The 20,410-nt window shown below is 45.6% G+C and overlaps 1 protein-coding gene across 5 annotated transcripts in view; it reads left to right on the forward strand.

Annotated features, from left to right (window-relative positions):
- rims2a (regulating synaptic membrane exocytosis 2a) overlaps positions 1 to 20,410 on the forward strand; it is a gene marked incomplete at both ends in the record, with an annotated part of 253,903 nt that overhangs the window by 30,735 nt on the left and 202,758 nt on the right. For 4 of the 5 annotated variants that reach the window (XM_084053428.1, XM_084053429.1, XM_084053430.1 and 1 more), the window contains 2 exons: positions 15,194 to 15,226; positions 17,296 to 17,391. The exons of the other annotated variant lie outside the window; for it this stretch is intronic. In XM_084053428.1, the coding sequence (XP_083909554.1) occupies positions 15,194 to 15,226; positions 17,296 to 17,391 (129 nt within the window). The remainder of the gene's footprint in view (positions 1 to 15,193; positions 15,227 to 17,295; positions 17,392 to 20,410) is intronic. 5 annotated transcript variants of the gene reach the window in all.

Below are 20,410 nucleotides of genomic sequence, written 5' to 3' on the forward strand. Positions count from 1 at the left end.
GGCCCTTCACTTGTAAAGGAGTACAGAGTACTTCTATATTGCGGTATTGCTACTTTGACTCAAGTAAAAAAAAAAAAAAAAAGCGTGTGACACCGTCGTGCGGGCGAGCTACAAATCGAGCTTAAACACTTCCACTTCACCTCAGAGGGTGGATTAGGGAGTAGGGGGGGGGATAGAGAGCTGATAAGTTCCTCTGGCACCCAGTGGGTGCTGGCACAGTGCAGATAGGCGGCGCAGGGAGGTGCAGGGAGAGGGCAAAGCGCTCGGGGTCGAGAGGAGACTGGGCTGGCTGCTCGCCGCATGCAGCTCTGGGCTTTAGAGAGCAACCAGATAGGATTGAACAGCCATGGGTACACTCATCAGAATAGACAGCGATTGGGGAAAGTAACTAAAGTACATTCACCCAAGTACCATAGTTAACCCATTAAGACCCGGAACGCATCTGTGTCACTTTTTGATTTGAGCTAAAAAAAGCGTTTACACTTTGAGCTATTCAAAAATAGCAGATCTACAAGCTCGTAGCGCGGCACCGAGTGCCGCGCTACGAGCTTGTAGATCTGCTATTTATGAAAAATCGTGAACATGTGTGCAAATCTTTGAATATATATATATATTATTTTAAAGCGAACATTTTTAACTCAAATCTTTGCTTCTGGGGGGGTCCCTGGAACAAAATATTTTGAGATGGGGGTCAAATACATATCATTTTGAGGGTCCTTGATACGAAAACGTTTGAGAACCACTGATATAGAAACATACGTTTTTCAGAATACTGTTGGGATTTAGGAGACGTCTCTAGAATCAGCTTCAGGTCTTCATGGGTTAAGTGCAAGTTTGAGGTATTTTGAGTATTTTTATTTTTGGATATATCGTCGCTATCGGGCAGAAATCTCCTATCTCCATATTTCAAAAATAATTAATAATGAAATAACGCCATACAGCGTCACACAAAAGCATCAAAAGTGGCAGATCCACAAGCTCTGCCCTACGACAGCGTTAAGTAAAAAAAAAAGAGTACTTCTTCTTCCAGCCACTGCAGAAGTGCAGGAGGCAGACCTTCCTGACTGAGGACTAATATTCATATTGTCAAACAGGAGTTGGCACCAGCATATTTTTCTAAGCAACGGGGGGTGGTGGGGGGGATGTGGCTAATCCGTTGCCAAATATAACTCAATCCATCTGCTTCCTCACATACCTGCCAGGGTTCAATGGAGCAGTGGTGAAAGAACTACTCTTTTTTTTACTCAAGTACGGTACAAGTAGAAACACCACAAATGTAGAAATACTCTGTTTACAAGTAAAACGTCCTCTATTCGACATGTTACTTGAGTACATGCATTGGGCATCAAATTATACCTACATATAGTATCAAATCCCAGTTTCTTTTTAGCGGTGCCAACCGCTCTATACGTGGCTTTGACTCCGTGTCCGTCCGTCCGTCCGTCCGTCCGTCGTATGAGCCTGGGATGAGCACGGCAAAGAAGAAACACATACAAACACACGCACACACACAGACACACACACACGCACGTGGACACTGCCTATGTCATCTCTCCTCTCATTGCCCACACGTACCACTGGTTAGCTATAACTCCAGTTCCCAGCATGCCACCAAGTCCACATTTGGTATGTGGACTTAGACCACCAATAGGGACGGCCATGAATTGCTGACGTTCTCAAAGAGGGGTCCAGGGACCCCCAGCGTCTGTTATGTCCCTCCGCCCGTATGAGCACGGGATGAGCACGGGATTTTAAACAGCTACAACTCCACTTTGCAGCATGCCACCAACTCCAACTTTGCAATGTGGACTTAGACCACCAATAGGGACGAGCATGAATTGCTGAAGTTCTCAATGAGGGGTCCAGGGACCCCCTGCCCCCGTATGAGCACGGGATGAGCACGGGATTTTAAACAGCTATAACTCCAGTTTGCAGCATGCCACCAAGTCCACATTTGGTATGTGGACTTAGACCACCAATAGGCACGAGCATGCATTGATGACGTTATGAAAGAGGGGTCCAGGGACCCCCAGCGCCCGTATGAGCACGGGATGAGCACGGGATTTTACAGAGCTATAACTCCACTTTGCAGCATGCCAGCAAGTCCACATTTGGTATGTGGACTTAGACCACCAATAGGGACCAGCTTGAATTGCTCAAGCCCCGCCCCCTCTGTCTTCCCATTGGCTGGCCTTCAAACAGCCATAACTCAAGTTCGCAGCATGCTATGGAGTACAAATTTTGTACATGGACTAAAGCCAGCAATAGGGACTAACTGTCATTACTTAAGCCCCGCCCCCCTCTGTCTGCCCATTGGCTGGGCTTTAAACAGCCATCATTCCAGTTTGCAGCATGCTACCAAGAACACATTTGGTAAGTGGACTCAGACCACCAATAGGCACGAACTGAAATGAGTTAAGGCCCGCCCCAAAGGCACCGCTTCCTTCACACAGGGTGTGATTTTTTAAAATAGCAGATCTACAAGCTCACAACATGTCACAATACAACACCTCGTGAGCTTGTAGATCTGCTATTTTCGAATAGCCCTAAGTATAAAATAGGACTATACGGTGGTTCATGTTTTGGGATGTTTTATGAAATAATAATCTAAATCTGCAAAGTAACTAAAGTTTTCAAATAATGGCAGTGGAGTCAAAAGGCAAGTAAACGGACACTGTGGGAGGAGCCAACCCATGGGCAAAGCCAGACAAGGAAAGAGGTGCACCACCTACGTAGATACACTGTGTGGTGGGACCATAGAGTTATCCCCGCCCATCCACTTGTATGGAGTTGCTCACCCAGCGCATCCTCCCTTTTCACCCCTTCTTCTGGGTTGGGAAATGTGACGGGCGGGGCCTATTTGGGGATATGTGACGCGTTTTGTTGCCACGAAGGTGACACGTTTTGTGTCACCTCAGTGCGCAGCCCCGTGCATAAGCTTGTGTGCAAAGCTTGTGAGTCGAGCCCATTGGTTGAAACCGTTTTTCGCTTGTTCATGTGTCTGGGGCCTCATGGCCGTAATAAGCTGCAGTACCTATGATTGGCCACCGTGTCCAATGCGCTTCACTGCTCCCTCTCGGTTCTGGCTGGGGGTTGGGCGGGACAGCACTGTTGTTAGCTCCGCTCAAAGACCCTGAGGCTTCGTGCCTCGTTTCGAGCTTGTGGATCTGCTACTTTTGTATTCTGTAGTGTGATCAAGTGGGGCGTTAATTTACAGAAAAAAACACAACAAGTTAAAGTGTGGACATAAGAGGTTTTCCTGCCCGACAGCAACGATATCATATTGTCATTTCGCTGGACACAGTGTTTGTCGCTTGATGGTTAGAGTGTCCGCCTTGAGATTAGGACGAGTTCGATCCCAATCTCAGACCAATACTTGGTCTGCTCTTTTTTCTCCCTCTACGCCTATACCTCTTTGTCAAAAATAGCAGCTATTTTTTGGCTACAGTTTTCCTCAGAAAAGGGATGCTAGGGCTCAAGTGGTTAAGGTAAAAAAAAATCCTATCACTCACAGATTTGGCGTCCCCCCCTATACTAACTCTGAGGACCCCCCAGGGGTCCCGGACCCCCTGTTGAAGACCCCTGTTCTAAAGCATTACTTCAGTACAGAAGTATTCTGCGGGTTCAGACTGAGCCACTCAAAGCCCTATAGCCTCAAAGGAGAGCTGGCTGTTGGAAACATTCCAGATAGTAACCACACGTCCTTGGCTGGCTCACTTAGATCAGCACTATACAAAAAGTGCATTTGGAAGACCCTTCCTTAATTATCTCTATATTCTTTCATCCTGGTGTCAAACGTCTTGTGTATAGTGGTTCCAGAATGCATGCCAAATTTAATTGAAACTATAGAAGCAGATGGGCTCGCTGTAGGTGGACGTAAAAAAAAAGAAAAGAAAAGTGAATTCATTAATTAGTAATACAGTATATACAGTATAGGCCAAAAAATTGCTTTTAAAAAAGTTGCAAGCAAAGCATGGTGGTGTGCAGTTTTCTGTGCTAGTCACACGATCCCTATGAAACACTTTTTTTATTTGCTTCTCTCTTCCGCCTTGATGTATACTACTTTTAAACCCCTTGAACGCTGCCATATATATCCCTATTCTGGAAGGAACATTTGGCGAAACTAGCTGATCTACAAGCTCACAGTGTGTCGCAGCAACGGGTTGCTATAGCAATTGTGTATACTAGAAGCTCGGCCCTGCTACGCAGGGCCTCGCGTCTAGCCCGCCGCCACGCCCACGTAGCGCCCGCGGCCACTTGGCAGCGCATATAAGTGGCATAGCGTCATGAGGGCCAGTGGGGCCGTGGCTCGGTCAGTGAAGACCCTGTAGCGCGGATGATATGTGGCATAGAGGGGCAGATTTTAAATCTCCAGAGGAAACATCCGTGGGCTACCATTGGTTCAGCGATGTGTGCGGGCGCCCTGCGGGCCCTCCTCCTCCACCAATGTGCAGTATTGAGAGCCCTGACGTCACAACATTTGGAGCGATGGGCACTGCACTCTGGTTGGTTAGGGTACACCTAGGGCCCAGGTAGAACCCAGTTAAAGCCTGCATGGGCCAACCCAGTTAGGACCCGCCTTGGTCCCACATAAACGTGGCTAGTTGGGGCCCACCTAAGGGCCAGGTAGAAGCGACTTATAGCCCGCATGGGCATCGCAGTTAAGACCCACCTCGGCCCCACATAGAATTGCCCAGGTGGGGCCCACCTAAGGGCCAGGTAGAGTCGGTGGGGACCCCCCACAGGCTAATGTTAAAATGGTAGCACTTGTTCCTCAACATAGTGTGAATGTGCGTGCAAAGTTGACCACAATCGGACGCTGCATTCATGATTTGCGGCATTTTGTGCAAACTTTAGATGTGAATCTTAGCCAATCGGGATGGAATATGAAAGATTAAACAGATCGGTCTTGATCACATGACTATAGAGATCATGTGTACCGATTTGCGTGAAATGTAGATAAAATCGGAAGGAGTAATGTAAAGAAATATGTTGTACATAAGGCGGCCTCCTGGTAGAGCTATAAAAGGTAGATGTGAGAAATGCAGGGGAAAGGTTTTTCCTTGACCTCTAGAGAGTGCACATACAAAGTTTTACACAGATTGGTGCAGGTATAGGTAAAAACACAAATCGGACTGTTATAGCGCCACCATGAGGCTGATTAGAAAAATCTCAAGTGGAATTTCTTGCTCGGCATAGTGGGAATGTGGGTGCAAATTTGCACGGAAAGTGCATGCTGTGTTCATAATTTGAGGCATTTTGGTCAAAACGGAGCAGTCCTGGAAACTTTGGAAGCCATTTTTAGTCAATCAGGATGGAAAATGAGAAATCTGAAATACCGTGTTTTTTTTAATGACTATAGAGATACTGTGTATCGATGTGCGTGATGTTAGGACAAAATATGTTTTGCAAAAAGCGGCCTCCTGGTGGCACTATAACAGGGCCATGTGAAAGAAATGGGGCAGAGGTTCTGAATTGGCATCCAGGGAGTGTGTGTGCACAGTTGCGCTGCGATCAAGACAACGATGCGGGAGATTAGCTATCCACAGACCGTCGGACGGACAGGGGGTAAAACATACTCTCGCGCCATCCCTTTGGGCCTGGCGGAGACAATAAAAAAGCTAAAGTAAAGGAAAATACCATTACTGCAACAAAAGTAGTCAACAAACTATACTATAAAACATTGGCCACATTGTCAAAAAATTTAAGAAAGAGGCAAACATGTTGAAAATAGACGATCTACAAGCTTACAACGCCTCTCAACGTGAGGCGTTGTGAGCTTGTAGATCTGCTATTTTCACAATATTGACTTGTGGAACGGAGTCAAACAAAATTGGGGGGGTCCCCAGTTCAAATATGATTATTTGGGGGGGGGGGGGGGGGGTAGCCACTGCCCTAATCGGACCGAAATGATCTGAAATTACTACATGACCATAATGCAGCCTAAACGTGCGTTGCACGGGGCGGTCCTGCCATTACGTTAGTTACTGGAGTAAGTTGCTGTGGAGCTACACCAGAAGACACACACAACATACACCATCTACAATGGACTAACGGAGCAGCAATAATAACAGTTACCGCACGAACGTGCATTGTTGACAAAGTGATTGCACAGCCGCTGCAGGCATGACAACCACGTTAGCGTTAGCTACGGCAACTATCACAGCGCCCTGTCCGTCGTCGCTGCGACTGACTCTGGTGGCTACAGCCATAGATATATGGACTAACGGAGCAGGAATAATAACAGTTACCGCACGAACGTGCATTGTTGACAAAGTGATTGCACAGCCGCTGCAGGCATGACAACCACGTTAGCGTTAGCTACGGCAACTATCACAGCGCCCTGTCCGTCGTCGCTGCGACTGACTCTGGTGGCTACAGCCATAGATATATAAACACTACAGCAAGCTCTCTGAGATGCCATTGTCTGGGAACTGCTCTTAGCGTGACACGACCAATGAGAGTGAGCGCTTTCGTTGTTGCTAAGATACGGTGCATGGCACACGGCGTCTCTGCCCCATAGCTTGTAGATCTCACACATGATTGGCGTAGGCTGCGTTGCCGTCGACGCTGATTGGCTGCATGTTGCTGTGACGTTGAAATGGGGTGCCAGGTCTGCTTTGTGTGTAAGCGATTTTGGGCTCATTTGGGCGCGCTTTTGGACTGTTTTCCATAGAGCACGGCAGGGCTTGTTTCTGTCCCGTGACGGATGTGGCAAAGAAGGTGCAAAACGAACCATCCGGAAGTAAAGTGCGAGATGAAATATATAGCACTTTTTGATTATTAGAGAAGGAGACAGATGTGAAGGTGGAAAATGGAATGTAGGAGGTTATATATGTTTTCATGAGCGATTTTTGTAGCAAGTTGTGAGTAAATTGGGCCACTCCTGTGGGCGGGGGGCTGATTAGAACCATTGGGGTTTGGGAAGGAGACGCTCTCTGTTTGAGTAGTAGAGATAGATCGGCTATTTTCGGCCATTTTAGATTTGGTGTTAAGGGGAGGGGAAAGAGCGGTTGGCTTTATATCAATTAGTTTGATTAACTGTTGCACTCCTGAAATGCTTAGGGCAGGGGTCTTCAACAGGGGGTCCGGGACCCTAAGGGGGTCCTCAGAGTTACTACACGGGGGTCGCCAAATCTTTGTGTGATTGGATATATTGTTTTACATTAACCACTTGGACCCTATTATCCCTATTCTGACGAGAACTTAAGCCAAAAATAGCCGTTCTACAAGCTCACAACGCCTCGCGCTGCGAGGCGTTGTGAGCTTGTAGATCGGCTATTTTCGGGGAAATAGGTTTGGTGTTGGTGTATGAAATCTATGAAAATACACTTTTATACAGTATGTAGGCTAGTGGGGGTCCCTGCTTCATCTCTCTCTCAGCTAGGGGGTCCTTGGGCTGAAAAACGTTGAAGACCCCTGGCTCAGGGCATAGCCTATAAGAAATATTATTTCTCTACTGCCAGTCCGTTGTCAACAGGACATGGCAGCTAAACAAAAGCACATAGTGATGATAAAACTCAAGACAAAGACCTGACAGCAGTTCCAGTATAATAGACACACAGACTGTGCAGATGCTGTGAGTAACATTTGGCTGTTCATTGTTGTATAGAGCCATGTTGGGAGGCATGTTCCATTCAGCAAAAAGTCACACTCTCCCTGAGGTCACAATCATTTTAACCACTAATTTCCATTTATATGTTGGCTATTCAAAAATAGCAGATCACGGTGCGTGACTTTGCGCCGCCGTGCGAGCTTGTACATCTGCTTTTTTTTACCCAAAGATGTTTTGAAAAATATTGATGGGAGCCACAGTTATATCTGGGACGCTCCACCAGCCCTCTGTGTGATTGTGATTTCTGAGGGACAACTAAAGAGTGGTGGCAGATTGCCAGTGGTACAGAAAGTAACTAAGTACATTTACTCAAGTATTGTACTTTTTGAGGTACTTTTACTTTACTGGAGCATTTCCAAATGTCAATACTTTTACTCCGCTACTCCGCAAATATTGTACTTTTACTCCACTCACATACATTTACCACGTCTAGCCCTATTTAAACTTTGGCTATTTGAAAATAGCCGATCTACAAGCTCACAACGCGTCGCGTTGCGACGCGTTGTGAGCTTGTAGATCGGCTATTTTCCAAAGAGAGAGGAGAGGAGAGAATGGGGGAATCAAAGCATGCTAGATTGACTGGCTGGGTATAGGCCTGGCACACTTTGGGCTTTGGGAGGGGGAGGGAGGGGAGGGAGGAGGTGTAATTGCAATGTAATTATGCCCGGGGCAGCATGTGGGCACAAGTTGAGTGGAATGTAACAGAGAAAAGTCAGTGTGGATCTGCTCTAAGCCTCTGTATTGAGAGGAAACTGATCTTATATAGTCCAGTGCTTTTTTATACTGTGTGTGTGCCCATTGGGCACCACCATGGTCTACTCTGGAAGGATGCACGTCGGGAAGGAACGCAAATTGGGAATGCATCGCCATGCATCTTTTACGGTGATAAGCAATAATAATGATTGTCCTCCCATCTCTAGTTGTGGCACCAGTGACATGTCACCACGTTGCTGTGGTTGTGTTGTGGCACTAGTGACATGTCACCATGCATTGTTGTGGTCGTCTGTGGCAGTAGTGACATGATGTCACCACGTTGTTGTGGTCCTCTGTGGCACCAATTACATGTCACCAGTGGCTGTACATGTCACTGTACATGTCTGTAAATGTCTCATTCCAGTGTTGTGGTGGCTGTACGTGTCACCGGTGTGGCGGTGGCTGTACGTGTCACCGGTGTTGTGGTGGCTGTACGTGTCACCGGTGTTGTGGTGGCTGTACGTGTCACCGGTGTTGCGGTGGCTGTACGTGTCACCGGTGTTGCGGTGGCTGTACGTGTCACCGGTGTTGCGGTGGCTGTACGTGTCACCGGTGTTGCGGTGGCTGTGCGTGTCACCGGTGTTGCGGTGGCTGTACGTGTCACCGGTGTTGCGGTGGCTGTGCGTGTCACCGGTGTTGTGGTGGCTGTACGTGTCACCGGTGTTGTGGTGGCTGTACGTGTCACCGGTGTTGTGGTGGCTGTACGTGTCACCGGTGTTGCGGTGGCTGTGCGTGTCACCGGTGTTGCGGTGGCTGTACGTGTCACCGGTGTTGCGGTGGCTGTACGTGTCACCGGTGTTGCGGTGGCTGTGCGTGTCACCGGTGTTGCGGTGGCTGTACGTGTCACCGGTGTTGCGGTGGCTGTACGTGTCACCGGTGTTGCGGTGGCTGTACGTGTCACCGGTGTTGCGGTGGCTGTGCGTGTCACCGGTGTTGCGGTGGCTGTACGTGTCACCGGTGTTGCGGTGGCTGTACGTGTCACCGGTGTTGCGGTGGCTGTACGTGTCACCGGTGTTGCGGTGGCTGTACGTGTCACCGGTGTTGTGGTGGCTGTACGTGTCACCGGTGTTGCGGTGGCTGTACGTGTCACCGGTGTTGCGGTGGCTGTACGTGTCACCGGTGTTGCGGTGGCTGTACGTGTCACCGGTGTTGCGGTGGCTGTACGTGTCACCGGTGTTGTGGTGGCTGTACGTGTCACCGGTGTTGCGGTGGCTGTACGTGTCACCGGTGTTGTGGTGGCTGTACGTGTCACCGGTGTTGCGGTGGCTGTACGTGTCACCGGTGTTGCGGTGGCTGTACGTGTCACCGGTGTTGCGGTGGCTGTACGTGTCACCGGTGTTGCGGTGGCTGTACGTGTCACCGGTGTTGCGGTGGCTGTACGTGTCACCGGTGTTGTGGTGGCTGTACGTGTCACCTGTGTTGTGGTGGCTGTACGTGTCACCGGTGTTGTGGTGGCTGTACGTGTCACCGGTGTTGCGGTGGCTGTACGTGTCACCGGTGTTGCGGTGGCTGTACGTGTCACCGGTGTTGCGGTGGCTGTACGTGTCACCGGTGTTGTGGTGGCTGTACGTGTCACCTGTGTTGTGGTGGCTGTACGTGTCACCGGTGTTGTGGAGGCTGTACGTGTCACCTGTGTTGTGGTGGCTGTACGTGTCACCTGTGTTGTGGTGGCTGTACGTGTCACCTGTGTTGTGGTGGCTGTACGTGTCACCGGTGTTGTGGTGGCTGTACGTGTCACCGGTGTTGCGGTGGCTGTACGTGTCACCGGTGTTGTGGTGGCTGTACGTGTCACCGGTGTTGTGGTGGCTGTACGTGTCACCGGTGTTGTGGTGGCTGTACGTGTCACCGGTGTTGTGGTGGCTGTACATGGCAGAATGTGATGATTCAGGGCTCGTTGTACAGCTGTCACATCAATGAGGTTCTTGTGTCCCCGCTGCAGCTCAGGAGCGTTGTGGAGAGAGAATGAGGTGCACTGTTTGGCTTGCTTGGCACAGTGGGGGCTGCACACTCCTCACCAGGCTGGCAGAGGCTGGTGTACGTGCGGGCCGGGGAGGGTGCTGTGCCCTTGAATTAGAGGATTCTCCAGAGGTTTCCCTCCCATGCCAGCTGCCAGGAAGAGTCTCCTCTTGAAGTGATTCTCATTCCGGGGCTGGGTTGATCGTCGCACACACCAGTGGCTCGGGTGACACTGGATCAGGAGGCTTGGAACCGGAAGGTTCCCAAGTTCGATCCCCGGCTACCCCTGGCTTAGTGTTGAAGTGTCAATGACATGTCCAAAATGGGGATCGATTAGTCATTGACAATTTTATTAGATTATCGGTTATTTTTTATAATTGATTCAATCGATTAGTTTGATTAACTGTTGCAGCCCTAATAATGAATAAACCACTCAGTATTCTATGAAAATGGCGATCAGTAATTCTATGTTCAAATGTCTAGTGGGGAGGAAATGTTATTGAGATCTTGAGGCAATCAGATGAAAAAACCCTTTCACCTTGGGTACCCATGTTGGGCTGATTGGTCATGTTATTATAGGTGAAAAAGTTCAAAATGTATTAAAAAAACCTAATTATTTATGATATTTAAATTTGTTTTTAAGCAAATAACATGAGCTTGTAAATGACATGATTTACAAGCTCACAACACGTTGCATCGAAACACGTTGTATAAAATAAGGCGTAGCCATTTAGACCCACAGTACAGGACGGAAATGCCTTAGCCAAGAATAGCCGATCAGCAAGCTCACGTAACGCTTTGCTATTGTGGCGTGTTGTGAGCTTGTAGATCTGTTTGGCTGGCCAGTTGTATCACTTTGACACTTAGCATAGCACTGCACAGCTACTGAAATCCACCTTAATGCATCTGACCTGTCAGCCTCTCACACCACCCCCCCCCGCCTACACCGCCCATTCTGATACTCCATGTTCTACAGATCAATTGACTTGTTGTGTCATATTATACGTAGTATAGTGGCAGTAATCGATATCCTCTGTAGTAGTGTAAGACAGTGGTTCTCAAAGTGGGGTCCGGAGACCCCCAGGGGTCCTTGGGGGTCTCCCAAGGACCCCTGGGGTCCTTGTCTCACCCTGTCGGTCCCTCTCTCTCTTTCCCTCACCCATACATTTAGCATGTTTAACACAGAACTGTTCCCAGATAGGTTTGTGTTCTTGTAAAAAAAAAAACAGCAAAACTCCAGTTAGAAGTTGAAGCTGTCCACTAGAGGGCAGTGCAGCATTGGTCATAGTTAAACCTGGATTCCCTCATTGACTAAAGTGCATAGAGGCATGAGGATGCTCTATATAGAATGATACTGTTCTCTCTCTCTCTCTCTCTCTCTCTGTGTGTGTGTGTGTGTGTGTGTGTGTGTGTGTGTGTGTGCGTGCGTGTGACGTGTGTGGGTTCATACAGAGCAGGGTGCGGATCATAGAGATGGAAAATAGAGAGTGTACTCATGCTGCAGCCAGGACACTGAATACGTCAGCTCTGACATTTCACACTCACTCATTTTACCCCCCCATGTCAAATAATACACCTAGTACGCACGTACGCAACACGTTAATGTGCTGTGAGTTTACAGATCAGCTACTTTTGACAACGATATTTTATGAAAAAAATGTTTTATTTGAATCCTGAAAAGTAACAGATTTGGACATAATGAGGTTTCCACCCGACAGAGACGATATATAGGGTTTAATTGGATCACGTCATCAGTGCCCCCCCCATGACCAGGCTGGGTTTATAGCCTTACAGTGTCACCGTCTCAATTAGCACATTATCTTTTGCTTTCACAGAGTGAGCCTATGTATAGCATTGGTTTTGAATGCAACTTCATGGCAGCAAAGGTGCTGCTGATGCAGTATTTATTCCTGATGTGTGAGCCTCATGCTTCAGCTTGTCTGTTATCTGTTGTTATGGTTTCACGTGATGTCTGGTCCTGGCTGAGGAACCATGGAGGCTGGCTGCCTCGCCCTCCTGCCTGTTCAGCTTCACCTCCAGATGGCTCTAGACCAGTGGTTTTCAACCCTTTTCACATCAAGGTCCATTATTTATTCGGCATTTGAGCCACGGAACCACCGCTTGATGAGATTTAGACTCTCAGACCCAAAACGTAGAATATTTTGTTACCGTTGGATACGATTTTGTCCACAATTCCATGCTGTACTGATGTTGGTACCATGCTATCATTTAGCTGGAGACCACCTGGAACCCCCTCAAGGACCACTGGTGGTCCCCGGACCACTGGTTGAGATCCACTGCTCTAGACCAGTAAGTCCTCAAACCTTTTTCGGCCAAGGACCCCCCAAATTGATATATATTTTGGCCGAGGACCCCCCCATCTGAAAATGTTTTGTGCCAGGGACCCCCCAGATGAGAAGATTTGTGTAAAAAAAAACACTTTTCTAAACATGTTCAGAAATAGCAGATGTACAAGCTCACAGTGTGGCACCAAGTGACACACTGTGAGCTTGTACATCTGCTATTTTTGAATAGCCAACATATAAATAGATACAGTGCTTAAAGTGATTAACTCTTTTTGCTGGGGGCCCCCCCTGGAACCCCCTCAAGGACCCCTGGACCCCTCTTTGAGAACCACTGCTCTTAGCTGTTTGGTGTGTGTGAGCTCGGTGGCTGTTGTTGTCCATGTTATCGGGCTTTTACCTTCAAAAGGACAGAATGTAGATAAAAGGTAAAGACATTTTACATTTACTGTGGTAAATGTGATTATTATTAGATAGAGGAGCTGGTCATGGTAAAAAAAAAAAAAAAAAAAAAAAAAAGGGGTGTGTGTTATAGTGTAAGAAGAACTGTCACACTGCATTTCAAATGGCTTTCTGATGCAATATTTGGCTGGGCGAACAATGTTTACAAAGCTGTAAAATAATGAACTATTCCAATTATTTATTTTATGCCGGAGGAAGCCGGCCCAGTTATTTTTTTTAGCCACTGCTTTGATTTTTATTTTATTTTTTCACCATCATTTAGGCACCAGGTTTAACCGGGGAAAGCATCTGTGTCATTTTTGATATTTTACATTGGCTATTAAAAAATAGCAGATATACAAGCTCACAGCGCGTCACTTGTGCTGTACATCTGTATTTTAGATTATTTTTTTTATCTTAAAAAAGGATTACTAGAAGTGTGAGAACTACTGATTTAGAAGGCATTTGTAGAATGGGCCTCAGGTCTTAATGGGTTTAGTGATTATAGCGATGTAAGAATATAGCATAAAGTTTAGAGGAGCTTTGTGGCCCTCGAAAGGTTCCCGGTACGATTCCCCCAATATCTGGGTGTGTGGGGAAGTGAATGAAGTGAATGACCAACACTATTCCATCCTTCAATAACCATCGAAGTGCCCTTGAGCAAGGCACTGACCCCCCCAACCGCTCCAGTGGAGCTGCTCAGTGCATGGCCAACGATATAAGACTGTGGTTGTACAGGAGGGGCAATTCCCATTGTGCGTGTGTGTACGCGTGCGCGAGCATGTGTGAGCGTGTGTGTGTGTGTGTGAAGCAGGGTGTTGCTGAAAAAGAGCATTCGTGCTCAGCGAACCTCCCCTGGATAAATAAAGAGTAGAAAATTAAACAAAATCGCCGCTGTTGGGCAGAGACCTCTTATCTCCATATTCTTTTAGTGTTTTTTCGTAAATTAACGCCCTACTTGATCATGCGACTGCAAGCTCTGCAAGCTCGAAACGCGGCGTGTAGCGACGCGTTTTGAGCTTGTAGATCTGCTGCTTTTGTGCTTTTGAATTTGAATCCTGAAAAGTAACAGTTTTGGACATATGAGGTTTCCACCCGACAGAGACGAAATAAAATAAAATAAATAACGTATGAAGCTCCCGAGAAACCAATGTTAGCCTGAGCAGAACATACAATGGTTTATGATTTTGCTAACATGAAGCAATAGCCTATTTTTTGTTGTTGTAGCACCAGGTCAAAAGTTAAAGCCTCATTACTGTCATTGTCAATGTTCTGTTTTGCCATTCTATTGTTTCTGTTCTGTTTCTTTTTTTTTAAATCATTATTGCCATCATCATTTAATTGAATCTGCATCATTATTGGTGTTATTATCATTATAGTAAAATGTCATATTCATGCAATTTATGTCTTCACTAGGGATGTAACAATACCAAATATTCACCAAATGATAAAATCACGATAACATGTCCACAATACGGTATTTAAAATAGATAAAATAATAAATAATGATCCAAATGTTCACCTATTATGACATGCTCAGAATATACTATTCTTATGATTAATGAGATGCACTCTGCATGTTTGAGGCTTTGTGCCACTTTATCTTGTGTCTCTTTCATGGTGCAGCGCCGGCGGCACTGTTTGACTAAAGCTAAGTTAGCTGCTAAGCTAAACGGCAAGGCTAAACAACAGGTTAGACGTTTAGCTAAATAACCAAGCGATCGGTGAGAGAGTCACTGCAAAGTTGAGGCAGGCTGTTCCACTCTCGTTACTCCGCTGCTGTTCAAACAAAACAATAACATTTCTCAGCCTGAATACCTATGGTAGATGCCATCACAGGCCCACGTTAAAGGTAGGGTAAGTGATATTTTGTGGTGAAAACAAAACGTTTCTCGTTATTAGCTATTTAACACTTACTTTAACAAAAAAATATCACTTACCCTTTTTAAAATATTCAGATTTATTTTTATTTTGATATCTCGATGACGACGACATTGTTACATCCCTAGTCTTCACTCATACCAGTTTTGTTGATATTACGTGTTTTGTTTAGATTGGTTTCCTCATCTCTTTGTGTTCCGTATGCACTGAGCTTGTGCACACTTTTATTTTTTTTATATTTTAGGATCAAAGAAGAACCAAAGCCTCAGCCCGCACAGTAAGTAAACTATCCTACCCAGAGTGCTCTAGGCTTTGACACTTCTTCCTGTCTGGTGGGTGCTGTGTGCTTTCATGTGGCTTTTCTCCTGTTTGTCTGGGAGGAAAAATGAAGAAGTCATTGATGTCCTGAAAAGCTGCTATTTGTCGTACCGCACAATGTCACGTCTCATTAAAATATTTGACTGGAACGACATTCGCCAGATTGCCGAACGATCTCCGTGTTGTACACAGATAGCAGTTTTCCTTGACATTAAAGGAACACTCCACCCATTTTCAACCTTATCTTCATTAACACGACGCCGGCGAGTGAGTCACAGCGCCGAGCGTTGTGAAGTTCGCTTCAGCCGACTCAGCGCCGTTCGAGTTAACAGAATCATCAACTCATATGCCCCTCATATCCCCCTAGTCAATATGTGCCCCCCACCCTTCCAGTCAAACGTTTGACCTCTTGGGACGTCCGTCCCAAGAAGTCACCTGTTTGCCGTCTTGGGAGTGAGAATGCGTTGATGAACATTAGCGAGAAGCAATAGGCTCCATGCACAGCAGCCATATATTGGAAAGAAATCGGGCCTCTTTCTTTGTTTCTTCACAGGTGTTACCAATGATACTAATGAAGGCTCTGTTCCATTCTGGTCAAACAGGGTCATGTTGGCTCACTGAAAACACTTTGCGACTCAAAGTTGAGACCACATGGGTGTGTAACTCTGAGAGTGTACAAATGGAACCAAATGGACCCTAACGGGTCCATTTGGTTCCATTTGTACACTCTCAGAGTTATGGGCGTCCTTGAAATTAAAGAAAAGTTTGACAACAACGGCGCTACACTAAGTGGAACAGAGCCTTCATTAATATCAGTGGTCACACCTGTGAAGGAAGTAAGGAAGGTGCCCAACTTATTTCCAGTATGGCTGCTGTGCATAGAGCCCATTATCTGAAGATAAGTTGAAAATGGGTGAAATGGTCCTTTTTAATGACCAAATCGTTTCTCTTCCTTCCAGCTCTATACAACCAGGCCCCACCCCCTTTTCCCCTGTCCCTGGTATTTTAACTGGCTGTCCTTTTCCTCATCTAGTTTTGTCCTCTGCATTCTGATTGGCTATTAGCGCTGCCTCTTATTTATCCACGTGTGGTCTTAGATTGCATCTGTCGTCCTCTGCTGTTATGAAAGTGCATTTTGATAAAACTCTAGCTGTAGCTGTACCGTTAGGCTGTCCAGTGTGATGTAGGGTTGCAACAGTTAATTGAACTCGTCAATTTAATTGATTTATATCATTTTCATGTTTTTAAATTGTGAAAAAACAGATCTACAAGCTCACAATGCGCCACGATGGGACGCGCTGTGAGCTAGTAAATGACGTTTATTTGTTTCCAAAATCAGACTAATCGATTTAGTCAATTATAAAAGAATAAATTAGAGTCTTTTTGAGTTGATTTGTTGATACAAACGTATTTACAAAATAAAACAAATAGTAGAATACGCTTCTCCCTGGAATTCAAACCTTATCCTTTAATCTATAGCTGAATGTTTGATGCAACTATCATTTCCATTGGCTGTAGAGCTTTTACATGCTTCTGTAGCTTCTATACCCTCCGTATTATTATCCTCTTAGTCTTTCTGTTTCTCTCTCTGTCTTCTCTCCGTCTCTGATGTTGTGGCTGATCATCAGTGTTCCTCCAATCACTGTCCTGCCAATATCCTATAGCAGCCCTTTCTCCTCTCTCTCGCTCTCTCTCTCTTTCTGTCTGTGTGTGCGTGTGTGTGTGTGTGTGTGTGTGTGTGCGTGTGTGTGTGTGTGTGTGTGTGAGAGAGAGAGAGAGAGTGTGAGAGTGTGTGTGAGAGTGTGCGTGCGTGCGTGCGTGTGTCTGGGTGCGTGTGTCTGGGTGCGTGTGTCTGGGTGCGCGCACGTGCTCTGGTCTTTAGTGAATGTCCCTGCCGCTGCTCCTATACTCCCAACACTGACCTGCCTCTTAAACTCTCTCAGGAACCTAGACTTTCTTTCTTCTTTTTTCCCCCCATGATGATTCTATGATGTTCCAGTCACGCTGTTATGCTTATTATTTGAACAGGTGGTTTGCATTTAGTGGGATCACTGAGCTGGTAAATAACGTTCTTCAGCCCCAGCAAAAGTCCCCAAATCACAAGGAGCCCGAGCTTGACGACGCGTAAGTAATAGAACAAAGTCCTCCCTCCCTGTGTGCTAATCTAATCCAACCTCCTACAGCGCAAAAAAAAGTATAACAAGAGTTCTTTCTATGCACAGCATGGTCATGTAATGTACACGTCACACGTGGGTGTTCATTTAACCAGAATGGGTACTTTCACAAAATGGTATTTTACTATACAGTTACAGACACATGAGTACTGCAGTCACAGAGGTGTTCATTTAAAGGGATAGTTCACCCCCAAAATGACTTTTTTCTATCAATTAGTCACCCCATGGAGACTTGAATTCATGGATATTCTTTTTTTATTGTCGCATTCCAATAATTTGATGACCAGCAGCGGTTCCGGTAGGAGACACAAAGAGTCTTCTTTGTGTCTCCTACCAGAACCGTTGCTTACCGGTCCGCTGGTCATCAAATTATTGGCTTAGAAAAAACGAAAAATTGATATTTTTTGGTTTTTGTCGCATTCCTAAGCCAATAATTTGAATTCAAGTCTCCATGGGGTGAAAAAAAAAATAAAAAAAAAGAAATACAATTGAAATCTTGTTTTAAATGACCAAACCCGCCTACCGATGATGTCATTGGTACGTTTTAGGCAGGTTTTTGAAATTAGCCCACAGCCCTCCTCTGAGACACAGAGCGAGTTGACAGAAATTGTGCATCATTATAAACGAGCAATTAGTTAGGCCCAATTATAATGAAGATTGGTCGAAAATGGGTGAAGTGGTCCTTTAATGAGACCACATATAGTGGCCTTTATAAACGTATATCAAACCACAGTGTATAAGCGCAGGTCAGAGCACCGTGTCTCGATCATGTGACAGATGTCCAATGATCCAAGAGCTTGTAGTTGGTTGGGCCTTGATGCGGCGATATGTCTGGCCTGTCATACATCCCAAGGTAGAGAGAGAGGAGGCTCATGTTTCTTGATGGGTGTGTGTGTGTGTGTGTGTGTGTGTGTGTGTGTGTGTGTGTGTGTGTGTGTGTGTGTGTGTGTGTGTGTTAGGGCATTCACGAATAGTGATTTTTAGTATTCGAATTATTCGACCTATAAGTATTCGAATATTCGATTAATCGATTTGATTATAAAAAAAAAAATAATAAAAAAAAAAAAAAAAAAAAAAAAAAAAGTTTTTTTTCTTTTTTCTTTTTCAATGACATTGATGACTGGACTCAAGGAATGCGAGTTGACGTCACACCAGAGCTCACAGCTGCGTGTCTGCTGCAGAAAAGCCACTAAAAAAAAAAAAAATCTAAAAAAAAAAAAAAAAAAAAAACTTTTTTTTTTTTTTTTTTTTTTATCGAATAATCGAATAGTGGTTTGATAGTCGAATAGTCGGTTTGATAGTCGAATATTCGAATATTCGATTATTCTGTTAATGCCCTAGTGTGTGTGTGTGTGTGTGTGTGTGTGTGTGTGTGTGTGTGTGTGTGTGTGTGTGTGTGTGTGTGTGTGTGTGTGTGTGTGTGTGTGTGTGTGTGTGTGTGTGTGTGCGTGCGGCCCAGAGGTAAGAGGGCTTGGATTATATGTTTGGCGCCGGGCGGGACAAGCCGCGTATGATTACCCGTCGGCCGTGTCACCTACGTTTGACCGTGTGTGCCCGAGTGGAGGATGGATGGATGGGCCTCCCGCGTACCAGCTGCCTGCCACCACTTAATGCTCTGTGCTCCTCTTACCTGGGCCTCTCTTCTGGTTCTGTATATTAGCCCCCTTTCGGAACCCTGTGTACCTTTTTTTTGTATTTGGGATGACGGTATCCAGGGTTCCTTTGAAAGTCAGTGCCTTCTCCCTTTCACCTGCTCTCTGGTCTCGGATAAATATAACATCTCTGAAGTGTTGCAGAGAGAGGTAGTTGTTGCTATGTACAATATATAGTATATATTGTACATAGCAACAACTACATACTACTATATACTTCTATATACTATATAGCAACATGATTATTTTTTAAATGTTTGCATAAATATTTGAAGTTTTTCAGAAAACTTAGGTCAGGATTTAGAAGGCCTCAGGTCTAAATGGGTTAAACATGTTTAATTAGTTTTCCTCTCTTCCGTGCTCCATGTCCTGCCTCCCCTGTCTTGTGAAAAAACCTGCCCAACCAACATGAACCCTAGCATCCCTATTCTGGGCATGTTATAATAGGCGAACAATTCAGCGAACATTTTCCACAAAGACATTTAGTGTTGAGGGGGAAAAAAAGCCAATAAAAAACAACAACTAGAACAGACCCCTCGGGAACCCCATTCCACAAAGAACAGTGTATAGAAACAAAGTAAAGTTCTTCTCTTCTTTTACAACGTCACTTTGGACTGGAAACCTTGTACTGTACGTCCAAAATGCTTAAGTTTCAGGAAGTGGAAAAAAACAACCTTTGTTCCAACGGATGCACTGAAGTTATTATGTAAAAAAGCTCAAAAGCTCTTGTTAATACTTTTCATCGAATCAATATTCAATAATACCCACAGACACACTTACTGTAACCACTTTCACCATTTTTCTTAAAATAGTGTAAAAACAGACGATTCACAAGCCCAACAACACGCTGCGATGCGACGGGTTGTGAGCTCATCGCACACTCTCTTGCACGATGAAGTAGGCCATTACGTCAGTGGTTCTCAACCAGTGGTCCGGGGACCACCAGTGGTCCTCGAGGGGGTTCCAAGTGGTCCCCAGATAAATGATGGAGAGTTGGTAACCAAATGGACCCTTATAGATCTTTAACTCTTGAGAGCCAGGTGGTCCCCAGATAAATGATGGAGCCAGGTGGTCCCCAGATAAATGATGGAGAGTTAGTAACCAAATGGACCCTTATAGATCTTTAACTCTTGAGAGCGTAAAATGAAACCAAATGGTCCATTTGGTTTCATTTTACACTCTCAAGAGTTAAATTATCTGCATTACTTAATTAAAGAATTGTTATTTTGATCAACATTTGCCTGTTATCTCTCCCATGGTACCAACATCAATACAGCATGGAATTGTGGACCAAATCGGATCCAATGATAACAAAAT

This window comes from Gymnoscopelus microlampas (genome assembly GCF_963454915.1).
Source record: "Gymnoscopelus microlampas genome assembly, chromosome: 3".
Lineage (NCBI taxonomy): Eukaryota > Metazoa > Chordata > Actinopteri > Myctophiformes > Myctophidae > Gymnoscopelus > Gymnoscopelus microlampas.